The sequence below is a fragment of the Cotesia typhae genome, unplaced genomic scaffold, assembly GCF_013202065.1.
Source record: "Cotesia typhae breed Kobodo isofemale line unplaced genomic scaffold, CoteBio_Ctyphae contig_22, whole genome shotgun sequence".
Classification (NCBI taxonomy): Eukaryota; Metazoa; Arthropoda; class Insecta; order Hymenoptera; family Braconidae; genus Cotesia; species Cotesia typhae.
In genome coordinates this window covers 4,085,489-4,112,943 of record NW_027423728.1, presented here as the reverse complement: position 1 = coordinate 4,112,943, position 27,455 = coordinate 4,085,489, and the positions used below count along the sequence as shown (strand labels likewise).

Genomic DNA, 27,455 nt, shown 5'->3' with positions numbered 1-27,455 from the left:
ATTGAATAGTACTGAGGGTGCAATATTGAATTGTTACATAAATATATTAAAATTGCTGAATAAATTCGTACATAATATAGAAATGGAGATAGTTGAAGTAATCTTTTTAATGTTTACACGTTCGAAATGACTAAATGAAATAAAAATATTCCATTTTTTTAAATTTGTTTATTTATATTGTTATTAATAAAAAATAAAATATTTATTTTATTATTTAGATTTTTAGTTGTTAAAATATTGCGGCGCTTTAAATTTTTGCCGCAAAAATTAATTATATAATAATTATAATTATGTTAAATTGTATTTTAAAGTTGAATAAATTTTTTTTTAACAACATATCGCAGAAATTTTTATTAAAATTAATATTAATCATTTAACATTGAAACAATTTCTTCTTAATAACAATGAAGAAATATTTTAAGAATAATTTTATCTGATGATAAATAAATTAAGTAAATGAAATTGTTAACTTATTAGAAAAAAAAAAAAAAGATTTTATCTTGATTGTTTAACGATTATCATGTTCCATTCAATTAACTTGTGCATGGGAGAGTTTATTGATGAGTCACGCAATCTAAAAAATAATTCAGTACAGTATGTGATGGATTTATGGTTTTGCTTCGAGATTTTAGATTATGATACACTAATAGAATAGATTTTCACCCGAATAGTTCATTAATAAGCTATCAAATAATATTGAAAATTAAGTTAACTGACATCTAAAAATTTTTATAATTTTTTTTTATTGAAAAAATTATTTCAAAATAATAAAAAAAAAAATTTCATTTGTAAAAAACTTGATAAACTGAAAGTGTAATTTTTAAAAAATATTTTTAAGTTTTAATTTAATAATTTTTTGATCAAGAAAAATCAAGAAATTAAAAATGATTCGTTTTGTTTAAAAAAAATTATTTTTGATTGTTTCAATTGAGGTTAGGTTGCCAAATGTAGGTTAATACCCAAAAGTATTATTGTTCTTAAATTATTAATAGCAATCGGGACAATAATTTAAGCTTATTAATACAAATTAACTGTTTTTTTTGCTAATTAACATGATGAAATGATCACACGTGACGATAAACACTGTGAAGAAATGAATGCGGAATAATTAATGCTAATTAAAACAACCAAAAAGAGACTTTTGGTAGTCGCACATTTAAACAAAATTTCGCGATGGATTCTTCGGAAGATTTGATAACCGTAGCGATAGAAAAAAATAAAAAAGTCAACGAAGAAACTATAAAGAAGCTATTAAAGCCAATGACGGTAATTTCTTGGGTATTATCGGCGGGTATATGTCACCCAGATTGTTCGCGAGTGGCCACAATTATTGTTCGCGTAATAAATTTAGCAATTTGTACGACAATAGTCGTGTACGGCGCGATAGATTTCTTCTTCTTCGAGGGTGTTTTCAAGAGCGACACGTTTAAAATAATGTACTACACAAACAAAGTTTCATGTTACGTTTCTTCTTACTGGTGTGTTATCCAAGAATTGGTTCAGCACAAGAAGTGGCCGATTTTAATTAAGATGATCGTTAAAGTTGACAAGAGAATAATCAGCCGACACGGCAATCTGGAAGATATATCATATAATGGTTTGATTAATAAGTTTCAGATATTTGCGGTAATTATTACTGTGCTTTTGGGACCTTTTTCGCTAATTTGCCATGCGGTTTACTATTATAATATTCGCCCGGAAGATCTTTTCACCTCTGATCTGTTGTTGTATCACACTATCGCACAATCATTGGCAATGAATTTGTTCTTTGACATTATTGTCTTATTAATCTATTCGAGATTAAGAAAATTAAACAATGGAATTAATAAAATTCAAGATTTGGGATCGGGTAATGTTGTCTTGGAAATCCGACGAATCAGAGAAATTTATAATGGTAATTATTTACTTAAATTCGTTTGAGTTTTCGAATGAAAATTATATCAAACTATCTGTTATCCGCCTGCTTCGCTGGGCATTTTATAGAATTGTATTTTTAGATCTAAACTTGAAATTTAATCAGAGTATTGTTTTGACTTTCACAAATTCCAAATTTCATCGAATTAGCATATACCTTTTATCCATGTAATTATTCCAGCTAATATTCATTGTAACTTTCAATGTGCAATCATTATAATGTTTGCGTGGAGAATTTGGAGTCTATAGGAGCTATAGCTTGGAAATTAAAAATTTTTAATGTTAACACCCACCTTCGCAAACCCCTGGGAGATGAGCTATCGTAAAATTTGCCCATAGACTTTTTCTACATCTCTTACAGAAGATTCCTACCAAATTTGGAGTCGGTAGGAGCTAAAGTTTAAAAACGGGAATTTTTCATTATTAACACCCCCGCAATCCTCTTTGGGGTAGAATATCGTAAAATTCGTTCATAAATTATTTTTTCATCATTTACAGAAAATTCCTACAAAATTTGGAGTCTGTAAGAGTTATAGCTTGAAAATTAAAAATTTTGATTGTTAATACCCACCCCCGCAACCCTCTGTGAGGTGAGATGTCGTAAAATTCGTTTATAGATTATTTCTACATCTCTTACAGAAAATTCCTACCAAATTTGGATTCGATAGGAGCTATAGTTTAAAAACGGGAATTTTTCATTGTTAACTCCCCCGCAACCCCCCTTGTTCGTGGAATTTTGTAAAATCCGTTCTTAGCTGACCTCTACTCGGCGAAAGGAATATTCCTGTTAAATTTCAAGTCTCTAGGTCTTATACTTCCAGAGATATCGTGATGAGTGACTATATCTATAGAAAATCTCCTATATATGTATAGATTAAAGTTCTTTTGAGTTTTCGAATGAAAATTATATCAAATTAAAGCAATTTTTGTAAAGATAAATTTATTCAAAATTAAATAATCTAAAAAAAAGTGAAATTAGTTCTCAATTTCTTAAATCTAAATTTATTATCCAAAAACATACCTTATTGATAAATATAAATTAATTTCAGGTATTTGCAACCTTGTAAGATACGTAAACAAGATCTACGGCGTCCATTTGCTTCTCAGTACCCTGAACGCCTTCACAATGGTTGTCGCAACATTGTTCCGAATATACATGGGCGTTGTTGAAGGAAAAAACATGTTTATTCTGATTAACAACATAATATGGATTACTTACACGGTTAAAGTGACATTGAATTGCGTTATTTGCACATTTGTACGAGGGGAATCTAAGAAAACTGGAATATTAATCCACAAGATTATTCTTGCGTAATTTATTCAAATTTTTTTCAATTAGTTATTAGTCATTATGATAATTGTTGAAACTTTGATTATTTCAGACGAATTTCAAAATGTCCACGTTCCTGCGAATTATATTCAATGGACATTACCAAACCCTGCGATCCAGAAACAAACTTACAACGTGAAATAAATAATTTTTCATCGCAACTTCATCACTCTACAATGAATTTTAACGCCTGTGGATTTTTCATAATAGACAATAAACTTTTACGAAGCGTAAACATTTTCACTTTATTTACATTTTATTTATTTACAATATTTAGTCTTTTATTTTTAATAAATTTACTTTTTTCAGTTTATCGGAGTGATTACGACTTACTTAATTATCGTCGTACAATTCTACGTACCACAAGAAAAAAAAGTCAAAGAATTTTATGTTAACGCGACAATTGAATCGTAAAAAAAAAAAAAAAAAACGAATCATTTATTATGTTATTAATTGCAAGAAAAATAATTTATTTATTGGATTTTGTTAAAAAGTTAATGTGAAGTTTTTATTGTTGTCGCTTTTCGTTGCTATGATGACCACTTTGGCAACGGTTGCTATGGAAACAGTTACCATAGCAACGGTTCAGTATTGATTTATAAAAATATTGATTAATTAAATTGTTGATAATAAACATTTTGACAGAAGCGTCCAAAGTGAGTTCGATTTTTTAGTTATTTAAAAAAAAAAAAATATTCACTCACTGAATGTTTAAATATTTACAACGATCACTAATTGTGCGTTTAGTGTTTTACAAAAAAGTCTCAATTTTTTTTTCTAGTAATTGTTAAATTAATAAATTGTTCATTACGCAGCTGTCAGGTAGGACTGACAGAACATTCCTAGAGCATTTGTTGCAAATATCGTAAAACAGGTCCACCATGTTGCCAATCCAAACAAACCACGGAAGACTTCTGTTGTAAAAATCTGTAAAAACAATAATTAGACTTAATATTTTATTATTATATAAATAATATAAAAAGAAGAAATAGAACTAACTTGTTTCAAAGATCCTAAAGCTAAGTGGAATTCTTCAGCTGTTTGTGTAATAGTTTTTTCAGTATTGTCAACGTTGTCACTGCTTGTCACCGGATGAGATTCATCGACAGAACATTCATCTAATGCACTACCAAAACCATTCCACGAGTAACTACCTGAAACAATTATATAAATTTAATTTATAAACTTTTAAATTGTAAAATTATTTTTAAATAAAATTTTAAGCTTACCAAGTGTTTTGTACATAAATGAGAAAAATAAACATAGTAGTAATGGTGCTATAAATTGTATCGATACGACACACAGATAATAAAACACTGCAGCAATCTGAAAGTAAATAAATCATTTTTTTTTTTTTATATATATAACATATATAAATATATGAAAAATTATATAGTTAATAGTTCACAAGATACTAGCTCATTTTTTAATTATGTATCAAGACTTTTACAATGACACTAAATTTCACTAAAAAAAAATTAATAATAATATATATTAATGTTACCTTTTTTTGTAAATCGACATTAGTTATTCTACCAGATTCTTTTTTTAATTTCTCTAGTCTCTGCTCGGCCAAATTTAAATACGACTGCAGATACATCGGCATCAATAATAATTTTAATAAAACTACAACGATAATAGCAATCAGTCTCATACTTTCAAATGCATCTGGCGTCATCCTGAAAAAAATCAAGTCCAATCTATAAGTGTTTAATATATCTCTTTCTTACTATAGAATAAGAATTGTTTAAATTGTAAAAAAATCAATGAATAAATAAATAAATAAATAAATAATCACAATTACTTACAGTGGACCACTCGCTCCCGTAAAAACTCTTACAGTAAGATAATCTCGACTTATCGGTTTGATCCACAAACAAACTAGCAGTAAAGGCGACGCGAAACTTATGTTTGCTAATAATGATAAAATTTTACGCTGTTTGTGGTAACTGAAATGCAGAAATATTTTTATTAACTTGTTTAATATTAAGTAATTCAGTAATAATAAATTTTTTAAAATTATAAAATACATTAAAGCATCTGAGTGCATTTGAGCCATCCTCAGACCCGGAAATGTTAGCAAGGAGCCAAGTAATCCACACCAAACGGCTAGGGAAAACTTTAAAACTATCCCTGATGCTGGTCCCCTAAAATAATTAAAATTAATTTGTTATTACATAGATGAAAAAATTATTTTTATTTTAAATTTTAATTCTTACGTAGAAGAGAGTCCGTGTTCGCCAAGAAATTTAGTTGCACTTTGATTGAAACTGGTGTAAGCTTTGTTAAGACCAATTTCTACAATTTTTTCGTCAATAATTTGAACTGCTAATGCGATCAATAAGTAAACGATTCCCATGACGATACATGTTGATCTTTCACCAGTATTTTCACTGCTTTTGAAGTATTGGACCCAGAGGACTATTAACATTTTGCTAAATTTTTTAATTAAGGAATCTTAAAGAAAATTAATTTTTAAATTAACGCGAAATTCAAGAGGATAAAAAAAAATATTGAAATTAAGTAACATTTGATGGTTTTTGGATTCTTATAACAGACAGTGACAAAAAAATTATTTAATAAGAAGGATACAATGTAAATCCAATTACTAGTATGCACCAAAGCATACTTAGGTTGATCTCTCCTTCAATGGAATACAAATAATAATAAACCTGCAATTATAAATAAAGTTAATTAAAATAAAATACTTGGTACTTAATTTAGCGATTTTGAGTAATTATTGTGAGAGTACTGAACCTCAGTGAGGACGTAAGTTATCGTTGCATAGATTGAAAAATCCAACAACCATTGAAAATCCGAGTAATACTTCAAATGAATGATATCCAAGTTCGTCACTTGAGCTTTTTCCAAAGTAATGTCTAAATTACGTGGGACGTGAAAAGTTTCATGTGACTTTCCATTTTGCATGTGCTTTCCTTTTCTTGGTTTTTCCTTTGGTATATTTGCGAGAGATTTCAACTCATCATTTGTTGGATACAAGTATCTTATCAGTCTGCAATGCAAAAATTTTTCTTCATTAAAAAAAAATTCCAGAGTTTAATAATTTATTTTGTTGATAAATTATAAAAAAATTCTTACCCAGTGGAACATAAAATCCATTTAGCTAATGAAAAATGAGGGTTTATTTTTTGAATTACACTAACAACCACTAAAGTAATCACCAATTGAATTCCCAAAAGTGCCTAGAAAAAAAAAAAATTTATTAAACATTTTAAAAACTCAAAATTATTGAACCAAAATAAAAAAAAATTTTATTAAAAACTTACCATTGTAAGAAATTAAAATCTCTGGATATATAAATGCTCGTTTTATATTAAAACTCAAGTTATTTAAGAAAGTAGGCTTTTGAGAATTACAACAAAAGAGGGGATGTGTTTTTATAAAATTATCTATGCCCCGGTAATAAATAGACTGTGTACTACAAGATGCGGGATGACTAATATAAGGCCAGACTAGACTACAAGTTCACCACCATTTCTCTGTTACATAAATTTATACGTATTTCTATTAGGAACTATATTTAGGTTAGTCATAACCCCAGGTCGCGTGTGCTAACAAAATATCTAAATAAAATTTATAAAATTGTTATGTTATTAAACAAATTATTTCAAGCGCATCGCTAACTTAAAACGTCCATAGTTACAAGCGGTTATAATTTTTCAATCAGATTTTGTTATTGTTGTTATTTTAATGTAAGAACAAATCCCCACTTTCAAATCAAACACCAATCCGTATTTTATGCATTTTATGTGCTGACCTTCGGTAATACAGATCCCAATTTTTTTCTTTCAATAATTTGACAATCTATATAACTGTCAAAATAATTTTTCCAAAGTATTTAGTAATAGTTCAAAGAAAATATATAAATTATGTTAAATGATATTTTCCTGTGACAAATAAATTGTTTATAAATTATTAAAAAATTATCAGATGTCTGCTAAATTCACACTCAAATATTTTTGATAAGAGCATCATGTGATGACAGTTCAAAATAAAAGTATATTAGTGTCTAAATTGTTTATAAGAACATTATTGTTACTTATCTATGTAACAAAGAAAATGTTAAAAATAAAAATGACATGTATTTTTAAAGTTAGCTGTCACTTGACAATTTTTTAGTTTTCTTTAACAAAAAAAAATTTGATCTAAAAATTATTTTTAAAAAATTGCATTTTTAATTTATTAAAATTTATACAAGTCCATTTTTTTAATAATTTTTTTTGCTATAATTTATTTGCTAAAAAAAATTAAAACAATTGTGAAGTTACAGATAAATTTAATGACACTGAAGTTGACAGACATTAAAAATTTTTTTAGAATTTTATAGCAATTAAATTATTATTAAAAAGTTCCACATGTGAAAATTAATAAAAATTACAAGTGAACATTTTTAGAAGCATTCTTTTATCGTAATTGATTTGTAATTAAAATTTTTTTAATTGACAGCTGACGGCTAACTTCTGTATGATTGAATTTAATGTCATCAACAACTTTTAATTTTATGACACTGAAGTTGACAGATATTAAAAATTTTCTTAGAATTTTATAGCAATTAAATTATTATAAAAAAAATTTAATTAAAAAGTTTTACATGTAAAAATTAATAAAAATCACAAGTGAAAATTTTCAGAAGCATTTTTTTATTGTAATTAATTTATTTAAAAAATTTTTAAAATTAACAGCTGACGGCTAACTTCAATGTTATTCAATTTTACGTTTTCAAAAATTCCCGCTTATTTATTTTGGTTTCAGGATACGGAAGTAAGAGTGCGCTCCGATATTCTTTTTACACTGCTGCCTCATTGAAAAAATGAAATAACATGGATTGTGCTCTTAAATTAAGTTGGTATTAAAATATCCAACTGACAAAATTCGCTCCCTGTTACACATATGTGGATCGGCAACTTCACATCGACAATAAATTCGGGGTCCACTTATCCAAATGAACGGACGCCATTAAAATCGATCGACTTTAGGATTGAGAAAGCCATTAAACTTTTTGTCAGTTGCTGGTTTGCCGCAGTAAACGTTTTAACTGTATTGTTTTATCTAATCACATCAAATCATCAGTAATTATTTATTAGCCCTCTAAAATGGTCAAAATGGAGCATGAAGTAAGTTACGTTCATCCATTCATTTATAATATTCTTAATTTTATCAAAAAAAAAAATATATAATTAATTTTTCTTAATTGATGAACTCCGATTTTTGTTACCTATCATAATTTTGTAAAAAAATTTTTTTTCATCGTTATTAATTTTGTGAATTGAAAAAAAATTTTTTTTTCAAGTGTAGAAAAAAGTTCAAGTGATTATTTAATCAAAATTATTTTTAGTTCATAAAGAAGCTTAAAAAAATAACAACATGGCGTCGGTTATTTTATGACACCGCGTCCTTGCGCTTAACTATTATTTTTGATATATGTCTAAATATAGCCATTTTCGTTTGTATATATCCGCTGATAATTTTACATTCGTTATAAACAGAATTAAATATAATATATTGATCATTTTTTTGACCCGTGCAAAGCTTGATGATCAAACAGAGCCATTTTGTATTGATTTTAGTGAAATATGAGTGTCAATATAAATTGCAAAATATTTAGGACAATGAAATTAACAGAAATTGGACAAATTTCATGATTTTTTTTAATAAGTGAATTAATATATTTTATATTATGTAATAAGGGTCAGGCGAAAAGACCATCAATAAATTTTAACACAATTATTCGTTACATGACGTTTCGTCGGTTTTATTCCGACATCCTCAGGTATCTAGTTTGACAGACAATTGATACAATCATTTAAAACAAAAAAAAATTAATTATAAATAAATTAATGAGACTGAAGTTAGCAAACTAAAAAGATATTTATAAAAAATTACACTTATAGTTTTTCAAGTTTATTATAGATGAAAAATGAAAAATTTTTTTTAATTATTTAATTGAAATTTTTTCAATAAAAATTATAAAAAATGTTGAAATATCGGCTAACTTCATTTTCATATAAATTAATATAAAAATTGTAATTAGTAATTATAAATAAATCAATATAAAATTGAAATAAAAATTAGAGTATTAAATTTGGAGATTTAAATTACAAACTTACTAAAATTTCAGGATGGCAAAAATGAACCTGAACATGTTAGAAAATTATTTATTGGAGGGTTAGACTATAGAACAACAGACGATTCTCTGAAGAAGCACTTCGAGCAATGGGGAGAAATTGTCGACGTGGTGGTGATGAAGGATCCCAAGACCAAGCGTTCGCGAGGATTTGGTTTCATAACCTACTCCAGAGCACACATGGTAGATGACGCGCAGCGCGCGAGACCTCACCAAGTTGATAACCGTGTGGTTGAGCCAAAACGCGCTGTACCGCGCCAGGAAATTGGACGCCCCGAGGCTGGTGCAACTGTGAAAAAGCTCTTCGTCGGCGGGTTGAAGGACGACCACGAGGAAGACGATTTGAGACAGTATTTCCAGGGTTACGGAAGCATAAACTCCATCAGTATCGTCACCGACAAAGAGACTGGTAAGAAACGCGGGTTTGGTTTCGTCGAATTCGATGACTACGATCCCGTTGATAAAATTTGTTTGCAACGGAATCATCAAATCCGAGGAAAACATGTCGATGTCAAAAAGGTATGAGATTTTTTTATTTATTTTTTTTTCTCAATCAAATTAAATTTAAGGAAGGAAATTTTAATATTCGATAAATTAAAATTAAAAGCCTATAAAAATTCCTAAAATTAAAAAATAAATAGTATGTGAGGTATTATTCCCCCTTTAATCAAGGTTGCAAAAATTCTATTTTTCTGAAAATTTATTTTAAATTCAATTATAAATAATTAATTAAAATTATCTGACTTGATAAATTAATCATTTAACAAATGTAAGTAATACATTTCTTGGAAAATTGATAATTAAAATAAAATAAATAACCAATTGAAAAATATTGGTAATTTAAATAATTAAAATTATTGATTTAATTAATATTAAATGAAGAATATATAATATGCAACTCTGAATTTAATTAAAATAAGACAATATTTGTTAAATTTTTCATTTTTTTTTTTTATTGATCTTGATTCTTATGAAAATTTTTAAAATAATCTAAAGTCTTAACAGAATTTAATAAATAAGAAAAAAAATTATTAACCAATTGATTAAATATTAACTAAAAAATATTTCTCGATAGGCTTTAAGTAGAGCAGAGATGGCCTCGGCGACCGGAGGAAGCGGTGGTGGTGGTGGTGGCGGAGGTGGCGGTGGAAGCCGTGGAAGTCAATCAGGAGGTCGTGGGCCACGAGGTGGAAATCAAGGTGGTGGTAATTGGGGTAACCGCGGCTCAGGCGGTGGTGGTGGAGGTGGCGGCGGCGGCGGTGGCGGTGGCGACTGGAACAACGGTGGTGGTCAAGGAGGTTACGGCGGTGGAAACCAGAACAACTGGGGCGGCAACGGGCCCTGGGAAAGTCAAAACCAAGGTATTAAATCAAAATAAATTTTTTTTCATTGAAAATAATTAACTTCAAAATAGAAAAAATTGTTTTTTATTGAAATTAAATTTTTTGGCGGTGGTAAAGGCGGCAATTGGGGCGGTCAAGGAGGCCAGGGTGGCTACAACAGCGGTGGTAACTGGAGCAACGATAACTTCGGCAGCGGGTACCAACAAGGTTATGGCGGTGGTCCCGTAAGAAGTAACTTCAACTCCGGCGGACGACCAGCACCCTACGGTACTAGTATGGGCCCTAGTGGAAGACAATCTGGTGGAGACGCGAGGTGGATGCCACCCTTCGGTGGACAAGGTCGCTCTTTACTCCTTCCCTATTCAAAATTATATTTTTAGAATTGAAATTTATCTTCAAATAATTAATCTTTTGGCTCAACTAAATCGTCTCAATATCTGCATTAATTCACTGATTTGTTAATGCAGTTATTTCCTACTAACAACTCTCATCTATATTGCCAATTAACGTTATGAGAAGGAGCCCCTTTGTTCACAATTAAATTTTTTTTTTTTTTTTTTTTAATTAGAAATCATGATAATTAATTCAAGTGTAAGACTATTTTTAAAAAAATTAATATTGTGATTTTAGGACCCATGGGAGGTAATTCTGTAGGAGGTGGTGGTGGCGGCGGATACGGAGGCGGCAATCAAGGTGGATACGGTGGCGGAAATATGGGTGGTGGTAACATGGGCGGCGGAAGACGTTATTAATTTAAGACTTGCATCCTAGTGAAGAAAACTCTCCCTCGAAGGTTAGTATATTTATTTATGAATTCATTTATTTATAAGTTTTGACTTGAGAAAACTCCTGTCTGGTAATTATTTTTTTAAACATTAGAAAAAAATTTTATATTAAATATTTATTAAACTATTTATACAAAATTATATATTTTAATAACTAAATTAAATTCTTTTTACCCTATTGCACTTCTACACGGAAAGAACAAAATTACACATAATTTTATTTTCTTTAAAAATATTTTTTAATTAAGCCTTATTATTCGTGAGTATCCGAGTTTTAAATATCAGAAAAATTTTTAATAATTTAAATTACAGCTCTAGAAAATGATTTTTTTAAATTGTCAAATATTTTATTTTTTTCTTTTAATTAAAAAAAAATTAACGAAATCAATTTATCAGATAGCGGTATTCTTAAATAAATATTACTTAAATCTCCGTAATATATCTTTTTTTATTACTATTATTATTATGATTATTATTATTATTATTATTATTATCATCAACAATTAATAATAAAATAAAATAAGCAAAAAAAGGTTAGACTAAAATAAGTAATTAGAACGAAATCAATTTTCTTTTAGATATTAGCTTGAAAAAAATAAATAAAGAAACAAACTAAAAGAAAGTTTAAGATGAAAATAAAATAAAGAGTTGAAGTGTTGAGGAAGGTCCTTGTAGTTATCCTCGAACTAACGTGATCTTTGTGAATTTTGAACCTCAGGTGAACCCCAATACTACTTGTTGTCTTCTAGTCCGTCGAGTACATAGAAAATCTTGTGTACTACTGAGTTAGTTACTGTGGAGCAGGCAGGGCTAAAAGGCGTAGAGTGAGGCAGGCAATGAGGCACAAGGCAGGACAATCAGGATCGAATATCAATATCAATACAGGATCAAAATCATTCAATAATTATTTATTATTATTTCAATTTAATCAACACTCAAACGTAACGACTAATTACTGTAAAAAATGAGAATTAATGCGTTAATTTACCCATTTAGATTTACTTATTGTAATAGCGTTGAGGGAACGATTTATATATTTTTCAAAGATATTATTAATAATAATTGATTATTATTAATATATCGAGTACTGGCGATGTTATTAATTTATATTAACTGGAAATTAATTAACCAATCTCTTCAGTGTATTATGTAGCACCGATATAATATTACAAATAATCACCATTACAGTTATTAGTTACACAGATTATCTGTAGTTTAAATTTCAGATAACGTATTTATATTTACTTAACTACTTTATTTTATTGAATAATTAATTTCAATATTATTCATTTATCGTTCAATTGCATCCGTTTATTTTGTATTGATTATTATTCTTAAAAGCATCACGGGATTGTACTCTCACTTAGTCTTTCAGTTAAAAGTTTTAATTATAATTATTATACAAGATACAAAAAAGAAAAAAAAAGAAGAGAAAACAGGAATTATTGTAATGCAATTTAGGATTTTAAAGGCTTACATATTATTTATATATTGATAATTAATGATTAATAATTACTGTGCAAGTTATAAGGTAGATTGCAATTATTAAAGACACTACTGATGAGAAAAACATTTTCGAGGGAGAGGATTAACATAATTTATATATATATATATATATATATATATATATATATATATATATATATATATATATATATATATATATATATATATATATATATATATATATATAAAAATAAAAAAAAAATTAGCGAGTTCGCGCGCGATAGATTACTGACTATTAATAATTAATAAGTAATGATAAGCAAAATTTTTATAAATAAGTTTGAGAATAAAAGTTTTTCAATGTGTAGGTGTTGTGTAGGAAAAAACACTGATTTAATTAATTTTAAGTTGTAATTGTCTTAAGATAGATTATTTAATTTGATTGGATTTGATAATTAATAAAAAATGACCAGAACCTTTTTTCCAAGATATGATTATTTATTAGACAAACGCTTTTTTATATGGATTGAATTTTTTTAGGTGGCATGGAGATTAGGATAAGTGTTGCTATTTTTTATGGTTTGAGATAAGAGTGTCTTAGTGTATCGTAGGTTCACTTTTTTTTATATTTCGATACAAAAAATATTTTATTTAATTTTTTTAAAGGGTTATTCGCATTTAAGGAGGTCCTTTCGCTTCAGTTGAGTCACAACAACTGTAGTAGTCAATAATAAAGTTCGAGAAATTAAAACAAAAAGTCTATAAAAATTCCTAAAATTAAAAATTAAATAGTCCACGAAAAGAACAAGATGCTACTGGATATCATCCCAGATTATACTCAGTGATATCTTTAGTGAAAAAAATTTTCAGATAATAGCTAGTATAATCCAGATTATACTGCGTGATATCTGGAGTATACTCATTGTAATCTGGATTATACTAGCTATTATCTGAAAATTTTTTCACTCAGTTTAATCTAGTGTCTGAATGATATCTAGTGTCATCTTGTTCTTTTCGTGTGTTTGAGACATTAATCATTGAAATTTTGAAAATTAAAAAAAAAATAGTTAAATACAAAAATTGTTTGTATTTAAACTCAAAATCTTCCCTTCATTAAAAATTTTTTTGGAAAAAAAAAAATTTTTTTTTGGTCGACCTAAATTGACCTCAACTACTTCGGCCGCTACTTTAGTGGCATATAATAAATATAAATTCTGTTGTAATATATTATTTAATGATTAATCGAAATAATTAATTTAAAAAATCTATTTTTATGAAAATGACAGCTTAGCAATAAAAAATCGATTTTCTATGAAAATTTTTATAAAATATTTTCGGATCAATCACTAAAAAATATGACTAAGTAAATTTTGTTAAAATTACAGATCGATCGACTTTCCAAACACAGTTTTGAAAAAAAAAATCAATTGAAATTAAATTTTCTATGTAAATATTTAAAAATATGTCCATAAAAATAAAATTAATTTTTATTAATTTTAAATGTGTGTAACCCTTTAAAATGAAAAATTTGGTAATTGATAGTACCGCTGGAGTGACAAGAAGTAGAAAATATTTATTTAAACAAGTTGTGTGATTTTGTAAATATTTTTTTAATGTTGAGAATTTTTCTAGAAAAAAATTCAATCTCTTAATCATTTTAATTTATATCCTTCAGATTTTAAGCGATTGTAGTCTTCCCCATTTTGTAACAAGATTATATTAATTTTGATTAATCCCGTTCTTGCTCCACGATTAAGTAGAAATTAAAACATTGCGAAGATTAATTACAAACTTAATTTTTTAGAAGAAATAAAGCGCCAGTTTTTTTTTCTTCTATAACAGAATAAATATTAAATTGAAATATATAAAATTTTTGTAAATCTGTCACTTCAGCGTCAATTATCGATAGTTTATACTAAAAAAAACTCAGTAACAATTAGCGAGGAATATATATTCTAAGAATAAATAATGGGAGCTAGAGAGGAAGATAATTAAGATCAGAAGAAAAACAGGCAGGATAGCTGTATTGCGGATCAAAAGAAAGGATAACTAGCCTCAAGAATAACTCCCTGCTATACTAGGCTTACCTCTAGCATAAATCACAGGTAGGAAATAATTAGATTGATTCTTCTATTATTATAAACACAAAAATAATTTTACTGTTGATTAAAGCAATATCCAATGTAAAAAAAATTTACATTCTATTGACGCTGGAAATATCTGATCGCATAAATATGTACGACCGCATATTATATATTTTAATTGCATGATTTGTTTATATTAGTTTCTATTATAATTATTATTTTTAAAAAATTTTTTATCCACGTCGTCGAGTCTCACTAAGTGTGTTGGTTTATTTACTAATGATTAGGACCGTGTACTGTTATTTTTTATTATTTTACTATCTATTGAGGAAGAAAGTCAGTCAGCTTTAATCAAAACTGCGAAACTATACCAGACTTTGAGGGTTAATTTTTTTTTTAACTGTAATTGTTTAATATTTTTTTTTTCTTATAATTTAATAATTTTTTTTTCGATTTAGGTTTTTTTATTGTATTAATTGTTGTCTTTCGTTTTCATTAATTTCTGGTAAACCGTTTGGCCCGGGCGAGAAAGAATGTCCATGTGTCTTCGCAATGGTCAATCGTACATTTTTTCAATGAGGTAAGTGTTTTTTTTTTTTTCTTTATATTTTTTTTTTTTTTTTTTTCAGTATTTTTTACCAAAGGTCTAAATAAAATTTATTTAAATTTGTATTTTTGTGTAAAAAATGATAATAAAGAAATTATTTTCAGTAATTATGTATTAATTATTCCTACTTTAATTATTCTTATTCCTACTTTTGGTAATTATTTAATTTCACAGTTAAATAGTTTTTTTTTTTTTTATAATTAAAAAATTAACATTTTTTTCTTAAAATAATTTTATTTTATGGAGGATTTACTGTAATGATAATAAAAATTTGTAAAAAAATTTTTTAATTATTCTTAAAGATTTTATTGAAAAAAAAAAATTATATGTCCTCTGAAAAATGTTATCAAAATTTATCCACATTAGTTTTTTTTTTTTTTTTTTTTTAATTTACTTGTCAAGACAATTACGAAGAAGAAATAAATTATTATTTTTTTATTCTCTAATCATTTAAAAAAAAAAAATATATTTTTATCCTATTTTTGATAAACTTTAAAAAAAAATTCAAACTATTTTTATGATTTGAAAAAAAATAAAAATATGAATTCAAAAGTAGACTGAGAAAAAAAATACTTTTATTAAGAAAATTTTCTTGATACAAGAATTTATGTTCTTGAAAATTTTCAATACGTTTTTATTCGTAATGCAAAATTTAAATGTTACTTTAAAAAAAAAAATGAATATTAAAAATTTCACTTTATTTTTACTATTGTATTAAAAGGTGTAAATTTTCTTCTTTCATTTTTATAAACTAATTTTTTAATAGCTACAATGGACGAAAAAGGTGATAAAATCCCTTAATTAATTTTAAAAAATTTTCATATTGTTATAAATAATAATTCTATAAAGATTGTAATTGAAATTATCGCTATTAATGAGTTATAAACATTTTAGTATTTAAATTGGTGACTAACTACCATAACTAAAAATATCCGTTATATTTTTGTACCAAAATCGTTAAAAAATAAATTGTATAATTTATCAATAAAATTAAGTCAAAAAAATCTATGTATTCAGACTTTATTATTTATTAATTAGTGTCATTATAATTAATAATAAAATGAAAGTATTTTATACATATATTTTTACATTTTGAAAAATTATTTGCACTTGTAATTTTTTTGAATTTTTAAATGTAAAATTTTTTTATTAAAATTTTATCATTATTATTTATTGACTGATTAATTTCCATATAATAATTTTTCATCTGTAATTATGATTGATTAACAATCATCTCAAGTGTCGGAGGCTGGAAGAAACATTTAAAAGTAAATTCACAAAATAAAATATTTACTTAATTAATTTTCAAATTGGAGAAATAGCGATTGGAGGATTTTCCGAGATTTCACTGCTGCTACTGCTGCTGCATGGTTGATTTTTATCTTCCAAAGATTTGATCATGATATCTGGACGATAAGAAGAAATACACGTGTGTGGTGTTAATTCGCGGTTTGGATCCTTGTAGAAGCAGAGCCCGCAAAAATTGCTGTATACTGGAAAATTCGCCAGCGCATTGGACACAGCCAAGTTCCTGAAACATTAAATAATTAGTAATTATAATTACAAAGTAAATGGATAAATAGCGTGTCAGACAAAGAAAAATCACTATAGACATAATAAAAATAACCATCGAGGTTTTGAGTTGTTTTTGTGTTAGGGTGAAATTAGGGGATGAGTCTATTAACAACCCTTGATAGATTTAGTGGATAAAAATAGCAGGAGGAAGACATTGTATACCCATTAGATAAATAGTAACATCTAACATCTAACACATGTCGATTTCTCGTGTAGACAACTCTGGCATGTAATCCAGTCATTATCTTATCATTTTTTTTAATCTATTGATCATTGCTTAAAATAATTTATCTTCTCATGTTATTTATCACCTAACTATAATTATTATTATTAATTTTTATATCAAAATTAAGAGAATTAATTGTTACAAGTCTTTTTTATAATTTTTGTGTTCAAGGAAGAATATATATTGTTGAAAAAAAAAAAAAAAAAAGTAACATTTAAATATTGTTTAAGGAAAATTATTTGAAAATTAATTAATTGTTATTTAATTGTAAATTATTAAACGAATTATTATATTAATATTATTTAATTATTGTAGGCCGCGTAACAGTGATACGAAAATTAACAAAAAAAAAATATTACCGCCAAATTGTAAAAAATGACGCCCCCAGAAAATCAGACTAATTTGACACTGAATCCAAAAAATTAAAAAAGTAATTATTTTAAGGAGAATGAATCTAGTGAGATGATTGTGTATCAACAATAAATATTGCTGTGATTAGAATCGGTATCGGTTTATTAGTAAGTAGTTAAGGGCAATTTAAAACAATTAATTAAAATATTTAAAATTATAACGAATGAAAGATACACATCAGTACAGTGCTTTTTAATAATTAATATTAAGGTAGAGTGCATACGCAATTTATCCGCGGCTTATCATTATTTAAAATATTTATTGATTCTGATTAGATTACTAAATTACCGATTTTTTATTAATTAATTAAAAAAATTCATTTAAGGACGACCGTTACCGAATTTATAATTGGCATTTGGTATCAATAATTAACCAGGATATAATTCACCGATATCATTAATAGAGCCAATTTTAAATAATTAACGACATATCTCCACACATATTGTAATGTATAAATAATTTAATTACACCTACAATTAACAAAAGTAATAGCAAAGGGAATAGAAAAGACAAAATAATAACGATAGATTTGAAACAAACATCACGCGTCGTCTTATTAATTATTTAGGCTGATTGTAAGCCGCCGTATGTTATTATTAATCATAAATATTAATTATTATAAGTAACTAAACAAATGATAATATTAATAATAATTACTGTATTTAAAAAAAAAAAAATAAAAATAATAAGAATTTAATTACTGTATAAACATTGTAATTGTACGCTTCGTGTGTGCCACGATTTAAATTAGTCGCGATCGCAATGTGCCGAAAGAAAAAACAAATATTGATTTCTAAAATACGTAAACGTGGCACTAATTTTTATTATTTTATCATTTTTATATTTTTAAGTGTTGTAAAATATTTTTATTTATAAAATATATTGTACAACACAAAAATTAATAATTTTTATAATTTTATGACATTGAAATTAGACACTTGATTTTTGAATTATCCAATAAATAATTTTTTTTTTTTTCTATAAAATGTAACCATTGAATCAGGTGTCTGAGATTTTATACTACACAATATCAAGATGTACAATATAGGATAACAACTATATAAACATTGAAGGGCCAGATTGGGGATCGTTGGATCGTGATTCCCTAGGAGTACACTAAGTAGGGAGTGACAAACACTATATTAAATGGAGATAAGAATGAATCAATGATTTTCGAGAGCGATACGCCGCTAAATAGCCTTAAGTGGGATTTTACGCGTGAAGGACACTATTGTAAACATATTTTTCAGCGCACCCTTGTTTGAATTTTATTTACTCTACTATATACACTTGACGTTAGAATTTTTCGAATTACCCATCTACTTACTAAGTAGTGACTAATATCACTAATATTTATTAAACAATTTATTTTAATTTTATTTTACCGATATTGTTGGTCCAACTGCGCCTTTTCGATTCTTTTGTCCTTGGCGCGACGATTTTGGAACCATATTTTTATTTGTGTTTCAGTGAGTCTTAACGCTGACGCTAATTCGAACCTTCTGCTTCGTGATATGTATTCACCCCGATGATACTCCAATTCTAGTCTTGCTGTTTGTTCTCCACTGAATGTCGTGCGTTGTCTCCTTGGTCTTCCTTCTTTTCTTCTTCTTCTTGCAACTGTATATTTTTAAGAATAAAATAAATAAAAATTAATCACCTCATTCATTAAATTTTTTAATTTTTATAAATGTAAAATTGAAAAAAAAGAACAAATGTGACGATCGAAAAAATTAGGTGATTTTCAGGAATTTTTTTGACAGGGAAAATAAGGGAATTTGGCAATTGGATTTTTTTTATTTTATTGAGGGTACATTAAAGATTATTACCCTAAATTTTTATAAAAAAATATTAAATTATTACAAAGTTATTAACGGAATTTGGAAAATTTTTATTAATTAAAAAAATTATGACTGATTGAAAATTTTCTCACTATTTTTACTGTTTTTTTTTGTTTTAACCCGGCTAAAAAAATTTTTCAAATTCCGTACGTGAGACGATAACTACATTCTTACTGATTAAAAAGAAATTTGGGTTTTTATTTTCAGATGATCCGTTTTTGAATTATCGAACCGACCATGTAGGGGGGAATTTTTTTTAGGGCTCTACGAGATTGTTAATAACTTTGTAATAATTAAATATTTTTTAATAAAAATTTACGGTAATAATCTTTAATGTACCCTTAATAAAATAAAAAATGTTAAATTGCACTGTACTTTCTTAACTATTGAAATTTTTAAAGATATAAGCTCATCTCGATGTTACTCTCATCAAGAGCTTTTATTTGAGTACCCACATGCATTTTTCATATATTTTTTATGTATACGTATATATATAATATATATAAATATATGAAAAATTCATGTGGGTACTTAAATGATAGGTGTTAATGAGTGTAACATTGGGATGAGCTTATATCTTTAAAAATGTCAATATTTCACAAGATACAAGGTCGTTTCTTAATTATGTTAAATTGCACTGTACTTTCTTAATTATTGATATTTTTCAAGATATAAGCTCATCTCGATGTTACACTCATCAAGAGCTTTCATTTGAGTACCCACATGCATTTTTTATATATTTTTCATACATACATATATATAATATATATAAATATATAAAATATATGAAAAATTGATGTGTGTACTTAAATGAAAGGTCTTGATGAGTATAACATCGGGATGAGCTTATATCTTTAATGTTAATATTTCACAAGATTTTATCATATTACTATCCTGGAAACAAAATTTTTCTTATTCTCTTAATAATATAGATAATAATAATGACAACAATAAAATTGAATCTAATAATCTCTATTGAAATGATTAAAACAATAATAAAATGGTTACTATAATAAACAATAATGATGATAATAAAAACAGTTTATCGTTTTATTTGGTTAGCAAATTCTATGGGAACTTTGTTGGTTGGTGCGTGAAAACGAGTAAGCATTTGAAAATTTATATATACAAATATATACATATATATATATATATATATATATATATATATATATATATATATATATATATATATATATATATATAATGTTTATTGTTACGCCAACTGTAATCCGATCAAATTCGACGGACAGTCGAGCGACCCAACGAACAGAAGGACGATCCATCGAATTGTAAAGAGAAGAATAAGAGAGGGAAGTGGAGGAGAGTGCTAAAAAAATCGGTTGAATCAAACTACCTCATCCGTGTATTTTTATTTACCTTTACAAGCTTGTAAATATTTTTATTTTATTACTACTATTTTTTCCATATCGCTTTGTTTATGTTCGCTATCAAATATTAACATCGTGTATTTATCATTTACTATTATTATTATTATTATTATAATTTATAATGGTTTTACTTTTTTATTTTATAATTTTTTACTTTTAAATATAAATATTCACTGATATGAGGAGAATAACAACAATTTGTGTAGAGCAGGAGAACATGTGCAGCATGAATGAGTTGTTCTCACCAACATCTAACACCTGGATTAATTTTGGAGAGCGAGGGTGGGTTTAGACAAGACTAAAGGATGATTAATTTAAGTGATCGCCCGAGGATAATTTCATTCGATGGGAAAATAATCTTTGTAAAACAGCTGACATTTGTAATTGTAAATATTATTTTTCTGTGTGATTGAGATGTTGATATTTTATTAGAAAAGTATTTTTAAATTATATTTTAATTAGAAATCGAGTTTATTATTAATTGTTTTGATTAAAAAAAATTTTTTTAATTCAACTGTTTGGAAAATTAATTATTTTATTTTGTAATTGTCAAATTTCAATCAAGAAATCAATTTGTATATTTTAGAAACGAATTTTCAAATCATCTACAGTGTTAAATAGTTTACTAAAGAAAAATTTTTATTTCATTTTCAATTTATCAAAAAAAATTTTAATTAATATTTCATTTCTTATTATTTATTCAACCACAAGCCCATAATTTTTAATATCAAAAAATAATTGTATGAAAAATTAATGTTTTATCTTTAAAAACGTGAATGGTTAAGAATGTACAGTGCAATTTACCATAATTAAGAAATTTTTTTGTATCTTGTGAACGATCGAAATTTTTAAAAATATAAGCTCATCCCGATGTTACTCTCATCAAGACCTTTCATTTGAGTACCCACATCAATTTTTCATATATTTATATATATTATATATATGTATATATGAAAAATATATAGGGGAGGGTGGGGCAAGACGGCCCACCTGAGGCAAGAAGGACCACCTCAAAAATTGACTAAAAATTTATTTTTCTAATATTTTTTAATCATATTTTGGAGGTGGGCCATCTTGCCCCCAAAAACAAATTTTTTTTTAGAACTTTCGAAAAATTTCGGTGAATTGAGTCAAAGTTAGACGAGAGTAAGTCCACTTGATAGTAGAAAGCCACAAAAAATAAAAACTGACTTAGGTGGGCCGTCTTACCCCACCTTCCCCTAAAAATGCATGTGGGTACTCAAATGAAAGCTTTTGATGAGAGTAACATCGGCATGAGCTTATATCTTTAAAAACCTCAATAGTTAAAAAAGTACAGTGCAATTTAACAAAAGTCATTATTTAATAAAGCAAAATTTTATTTATTAAAATAGTTCACAAGTCATAGCAGTCACATAGTGACTGCAAGGTTGCTAGTAAAATATTAATAAAATTTAGTAATTGTTAATTAAATTACATATTTATTATTTTTTTTAATTATTGTTTCATTAATAAAAAAAAATATCGTCCTTGTCCTTTAAGATTCAAATAATTTAATAAAATTTGATAGTGTAAATTGAAAAAAATAATCTTAATGATCTTTAATAGTCCCACAAATTTTTTCGATTAACTTAAAAATATTTTTTTGAAAATTGATATTACCAAAATTACTAAAAATAAAAAATGTCGTGAGAAAAAAAAATGAAAATTTTGGTCGCGTAATATTAATCTAATAAGAACAATAATAAGTAAGAGTTTTAATTACATCCTGTTGAAAGTAGAATGTTTTATAAATAATACGAATATGAATACGATAATCGTGTTATATTATTATTATCATTAATATAATATAATTCATATGTAAGAGTAACAATTAGGATCCGGTATCCGTTTTCACTTGACGAGATTAAGCATGAAGCCTCGTGCTTACTTACTTCCGGTATCGTTTTGCCCCGCATCCTAATTATCGCATACGTTGTAATGCACTGACAATATCCAGTTACAGTTTGGAGTATTATATCACTTCAACATCACACTGATTTTATTTAAATTTAAATTTTAAGTATAATAATTATAAAAATAAAAAAGAAAAAAAAAATAAGCATAATCCGTCTTATTGCGGTAATTGTAGAGTAATTATTGTTATAGTTAAAGTAACAGATTTGCAAAAGAGAATAGTGAGTACTGGAGTGCTAAAGTACTCCAGTAGATGTAGGGGAAGAGGACAGAGGATGGAAGAATAGATGAAGGAAGAAGGAAGATTGTGGGTGGAGAAGAGAAGAATAGAAGCTAGAGGAACCGGCGGAAGCAATGTGTAGCGAGGAGATGAGATGAGGTGGTGGGTGTTGTGCTGAACATTGAGACGCGGCCAACTGCGTTCGGTAATCTCATCACAATATCGGTGCGAGGTGGCGAGGCGGGATAAACCCCCGCAACCGACGCGACTCGCGAATCCAAGCGAGCGTGCGTAACGTTTATTTTGTTAACAATGGACTGCAATGTACTCCCATGTTAATAGTGTTAATAGATAATAGATGGGTCGAGTTAAATAAATTTTTTATTTAATTATTTTTTCAAAAATTAATATTTTTAAAATTTTAAAAAGATATATTTTATTGAGAATTTTTTTCACGGGGTATCAGTCTAACGACAATCTGCTTATCGTATCGAGTAACGTGTGAGTAAATATATGTATAATAATACAGTAGTTGTATCAACGTCCAAGGTGGTCAGCTATACAAGTCTGAGAATATATGTATTAAGCTTATACTACTTATATATTACATTATATGATATATCTCGGATTTACTTTGAGGATTTTACTTTTTTTCACTGAAATCTCCTTTTCTTCCATGCGTACACATACATTTCACACATGTATAAATTAGTTTGTTTAATTTTAATTTTTATTTTCTTATTTGTTGTTAATTTAATTTTCCGGTCAATATATATATAAGACTATAAGAAAAATTTTGATAAAATGATAAAATAGGCTTTTATAGTTAAATTTGGTATCATTAGAAAAATATTTCAAGGTTTTATATCATTCTCACCAATAATCAATTAATGATGATTATTTAGGCTGTATTCGAAAATGCTCATCTCTAGATACATAATTAAGAAATGACCTTTTATCTGGTGAAATATCGACATTTTTAAAGATATAAGCTCATCCCGATGGTACACTCATCCAGACCTTTCATTTGAGTACCCACATCAATTTTTCATATATTTATATATATTATATATATGTATATATGAAAAATATATCAAAGTGCATGTGGGTACTTAAATAAAAGGTCTCGATGAGTGTAACATCGAAATGAGCTTATATCTAAAAAAATATCAATAATTAAGAAATGACCTTGTATCTTGAGAGCTATTAACAAATTAAAAAATTACATTTTTTTTTTCTTTTTGAACCTATCGAACATATAATAACTTAAAAAAAAAATTTTTTTTGAATATGTTTGTGTTTTAGTAATAAAAAAAAGGAAAAAATTGTATTTTCAAATTATTTTAATAATAACACTAAAAACTTACGAAAAGCAGAGAATCCATGAAAGTGCGAATCTGCCGGATGTCCCGCGAGGTTGTGAAGATGCGACGGCATAGAAGTTACCGGATGTCCAGCATGAGCCAGGTGATGAAGATGCGTCGCACTTCCGGCGAATAATTGGGGCAAGAAGGTCCGAGAATAATTATTATCACCTTCACCACCTACAACTTCATTAGTCAACTCTTTCTTAACTTCTTCCCCATAATCACCATTAGTTCTATCTTCATCTTTATTTTCACTCTCATTATTATCATAATTTTTATCTTCAACCCTCCTATCTCTGACACTTGCGAATCGCTTGAGGAGCACCCGCGATTCTGTACCGGGAAAACTCTTGGCGATGTCCTCCGAGTTTACTTCACTCTTATTTACAATTTTATTCTCACTATTTCTATTACTATTAGTATCGCTATCAGTGGCTTTAGTTTCAAGATGACCATAAATTCGCGCGAAAAACCGCCGCGGAGACGAAGGTCGCGGGTTTGATTTAATTGACATTTTTTATAAAATTAATAATCACTTATTAATTAATTAATAAATCATTTTAGTGATGTTAATCCAAAGACTTTCTTTTAACGACTGATTATATTAATATTCACTCACTAAATACTCATGTTACGTTTTACGGTTTAATTTGTCATCAAATTCCACATTTCGCACTCGTCTAATTTTCTCATCATATATAAATATAATACATGCATGTGTATCATGTATCGCTCATTTAAAAAAATTAACGTATTTATAGAATAAAAATAAGTTTTATTTTACACGTACTGTAATGATAACAATTGAAAAAAAAAAAAAATATACTTTTTGTTACGGCAAAATAAATATTTTGATACTAAAATAATTAGCTGAATTATATGACTTAATTGTATGTTTGTTTATTTGTTTTAAAAAGTTTTAAGAGTCCCGAAGAGACCCGACGTGATATAAAGTGGAAAGTGTATCTGAATGAGCTGACAGCAACACGTTCGCCCGGCTCATGACCGCCACCAAAATCGAGGGCTGTTAGAGGGGGTAACATCTCTGTAATATTTTCATTACCTTTCATCTGGCTTTTTTTTTATTTTACTTTTAAAATTATTTCTTAACAAATTTTGCGCTTTAATCCATATAGCGATAGTAAAAATTTATTTAATTAATTTAAATTAGAAAAAAAAATTGTGTTTAGAGATTTTTCTTATTTTGAATTTTGAATAACAATAATTTAAATTCTTTATTTTAAACTAATTTATATTTTAACTAAAATTAAAAATTTATAAATATTCTCAGATTTCTGTTAATTGATGACACTGAAATTAAATATATTATAATTTTTTATGAAACATAAATTCGTTCAAAATTTAGAATTTGAATTATAATTATTAAAAATTTCAAATTTGAAAAATCATTAAAAAATGTTTTTTTCTTGATTTCTTAAGTCGAGAATTTATTACTTAAAAAAAAAAAAAAAAATAATAATAATAATAATCATTGTTAAGGATTGTGAATAATAGCGCATGGAAAATGATTAAAAGATTAAGTTTATTTAAACAAAAATTGTGATTAGTGAAAATATTAATATACAAAAGTACAGTACAGGTAAGAGCGGTACAATGCTAACTGGATGGCTTATGGCCTTAGACTGACTCATCAAGCATTCCGTTTCGCATTATATACCCAAATCTTGTGAGATATTAACATTCTTAAAGATATAAGCTCATCCCGATGTTACACTCATCGAGACCTTTAATTTGAGTACCCACATCAATTTTTCATATATTTATATATATTATATATATGTATAAATGGAAAATATATGAAAAATTGATGTGGGTACTCAAATGAAAGCTCTTGATGAGAGTAACATCAGGAGGAGCTTAGATCTTTAAAAACGTCAATAATTAAGTAAGTACAGTGCAATTTAACAAAAGCCATTATGACGTGAAAATTAAATTAAATGTGTAAACTCCTTAACATGTTTAATTAAACAAATGTTGAATTTAGAAAATAACACTTCAAATTTGAATATCTTGTAAAAAGAAAATTCAGTGGCCATGCGCCCTCTGTTGGAAGCTTTTAAAACTATATATGGTTAAAAAATTATATATGAGCACATATGACCACATATAGAAATATAAAAAAATATTGGGAAATTAATGGATATATCCGAAATATCAAAAAATCTTATTCCGGAAAAATCTATAAATACAACTTCGTTTTTTTTTTAAATAAATTTTTAACATTTATTTTATACAAAATTAATTCAACTATTAATAAATCTTCATCTTTAAGAAGAAATTTTATATTAAAAGTAGTCATAATAATGATAATAATTATAAAAATACGGATTTTTAATATTTGAAAATTAATAACGGATAAGTGAACTTCAAGCAATCTCGAATCTTTTCCTTCAATCAAACTGTACGCAGATGATTAACCACTCCTAAGTTTATGAAAAATGTATTTTAATAAAAATAAATATTATTATTATTAAAATGATAATAAAATACGAAAAATTATAACATATTTAAACAGAGTGTTATATTTAATGTTTATAAGAAGTTAATCCGGATTACTCGAACGATAATGAGGAAAATTATGGAGGAAAATAGCGCCATTAATACGAAAGACAAAGGAATAGAGATAGAAGAAACGCGAGGGAAAATCATCCAATATACATATATGTAGATTGTTATACGTAAAGGCGCATGTCTCGTTGATGCTAATTTTCATTGGCTACCCCTAATTATATCGATTACCTGGGTAATTTTGATTGGCTTGTTTGTTAAACACCATTTTCCCTTTTTTTTTTATTTCGACACTTGCGTTTATAC

At 26.9% G+C, this 27,455-nt stretch overlaps 4 protein-coding genes across 4 annotated transcripts; 2 read left to right on the top strand and 2 right to left on the bottom strand.

Annotated features, from left to right (window-relative positions):
- The first annotated feature begins 1,173 nt into the window (after positions 1–1,173).
- On the top strand, positions 1,174–3,778 carry LOC141524085 (uncharacterized). Its single transcript, XM_074237737.1, is given in 4 exon segments — positions 1,174–1,894; positions 2,964–3,225; positions 3,297–3,536; positions 3,538–3,778. Coding segments are annotated over 4 exon segments (1,344 nt in total). The 3' UTR covers positions 3,659–3,778.
- A 148-nt stretch (positions 3,779–3,926) lies between these two features.
- Positions 3,927–6,999, bottom strand: Emei (transmembrane protein 161-like emei). Its single transcript, XM_074238212.1, has 11 exons — positions 6,532–6,999; positions 6,344–6,447; positions 6,002–6,257; positions 5,837–5,916; positions 5,464–5,679; positions 5,275–5,391; positions 5,053–5,193; positions 4,749–4,923; positions 4,474–4,570; positions 4,244–4,398; positions 3,927–4,171 (listed from the first exon to the last, which is right to left on the bottom strand). The coding sequence occupies exons 1-11, from the start codon at positions 6,532–6,534 to the stop codon at positions 4,052–4,054; spliced, it is 1,464 nt and encodes a 487-aa protein (XP_074094313.1). The 5' UTR covers positions 6,535–6,999; the 3' UTR covers positions 3,927–4,051.
- Positions 7,000–8,096: 1,097 nt separating this feature from the next.
- Hrb87f (Heterogeneous nuclear ribonucleoprotein at 87F) lies at positions 8,097–13,178 on the top strand. The gene is made up of 6 exons (XM_074238213.1): positions 8,097–8,379; positions 9,384–9,908; positions 10,465–10,750; positions 10,850–11,071; positions 11,363–11,525; positions 12,236–13,178. The coding sequence occupies exons 1-5, from the start codon at positions 8,359–8,361 to the stop codon at positions 11,482–11,484; spliced, it is 1,176 nt and encodes a 391-aa protein (XP_074094314.1). The 5' UTR covers positions 8,097–8,358; the 3' UTR covers positions 11,485–11,525; positions 12,236–13,178.
- A 3,550-nt stretch (positions 13,179–16,728) lies between these two features.
- On the bottom strand, positions 16,729–25,725 carry LOC141523965 (homeobox protein rough-like). The gene is made up of 3 exons (XM_074237562.1): positions 24,621–25,725; positions 19,252–19,486; positions 16,729–17,185 (listed from the first exon to the last, which is right to left on the bottom strand). The coding sequence occupies exons 1-3, from the start codon at positions 25,132–25,134 to the stop codon at positions 16,960–16,962; spliced, it is 975 nt and encodes a 324-aa protein (XP_074093663.1). The 5' UTR covers positions 25,135–25,725; the 3' UTR covers positions 16,729–16,959.
- Between the last annotated feature and the right edge of the window lie 1,730 nt (positions 25,726–27,455).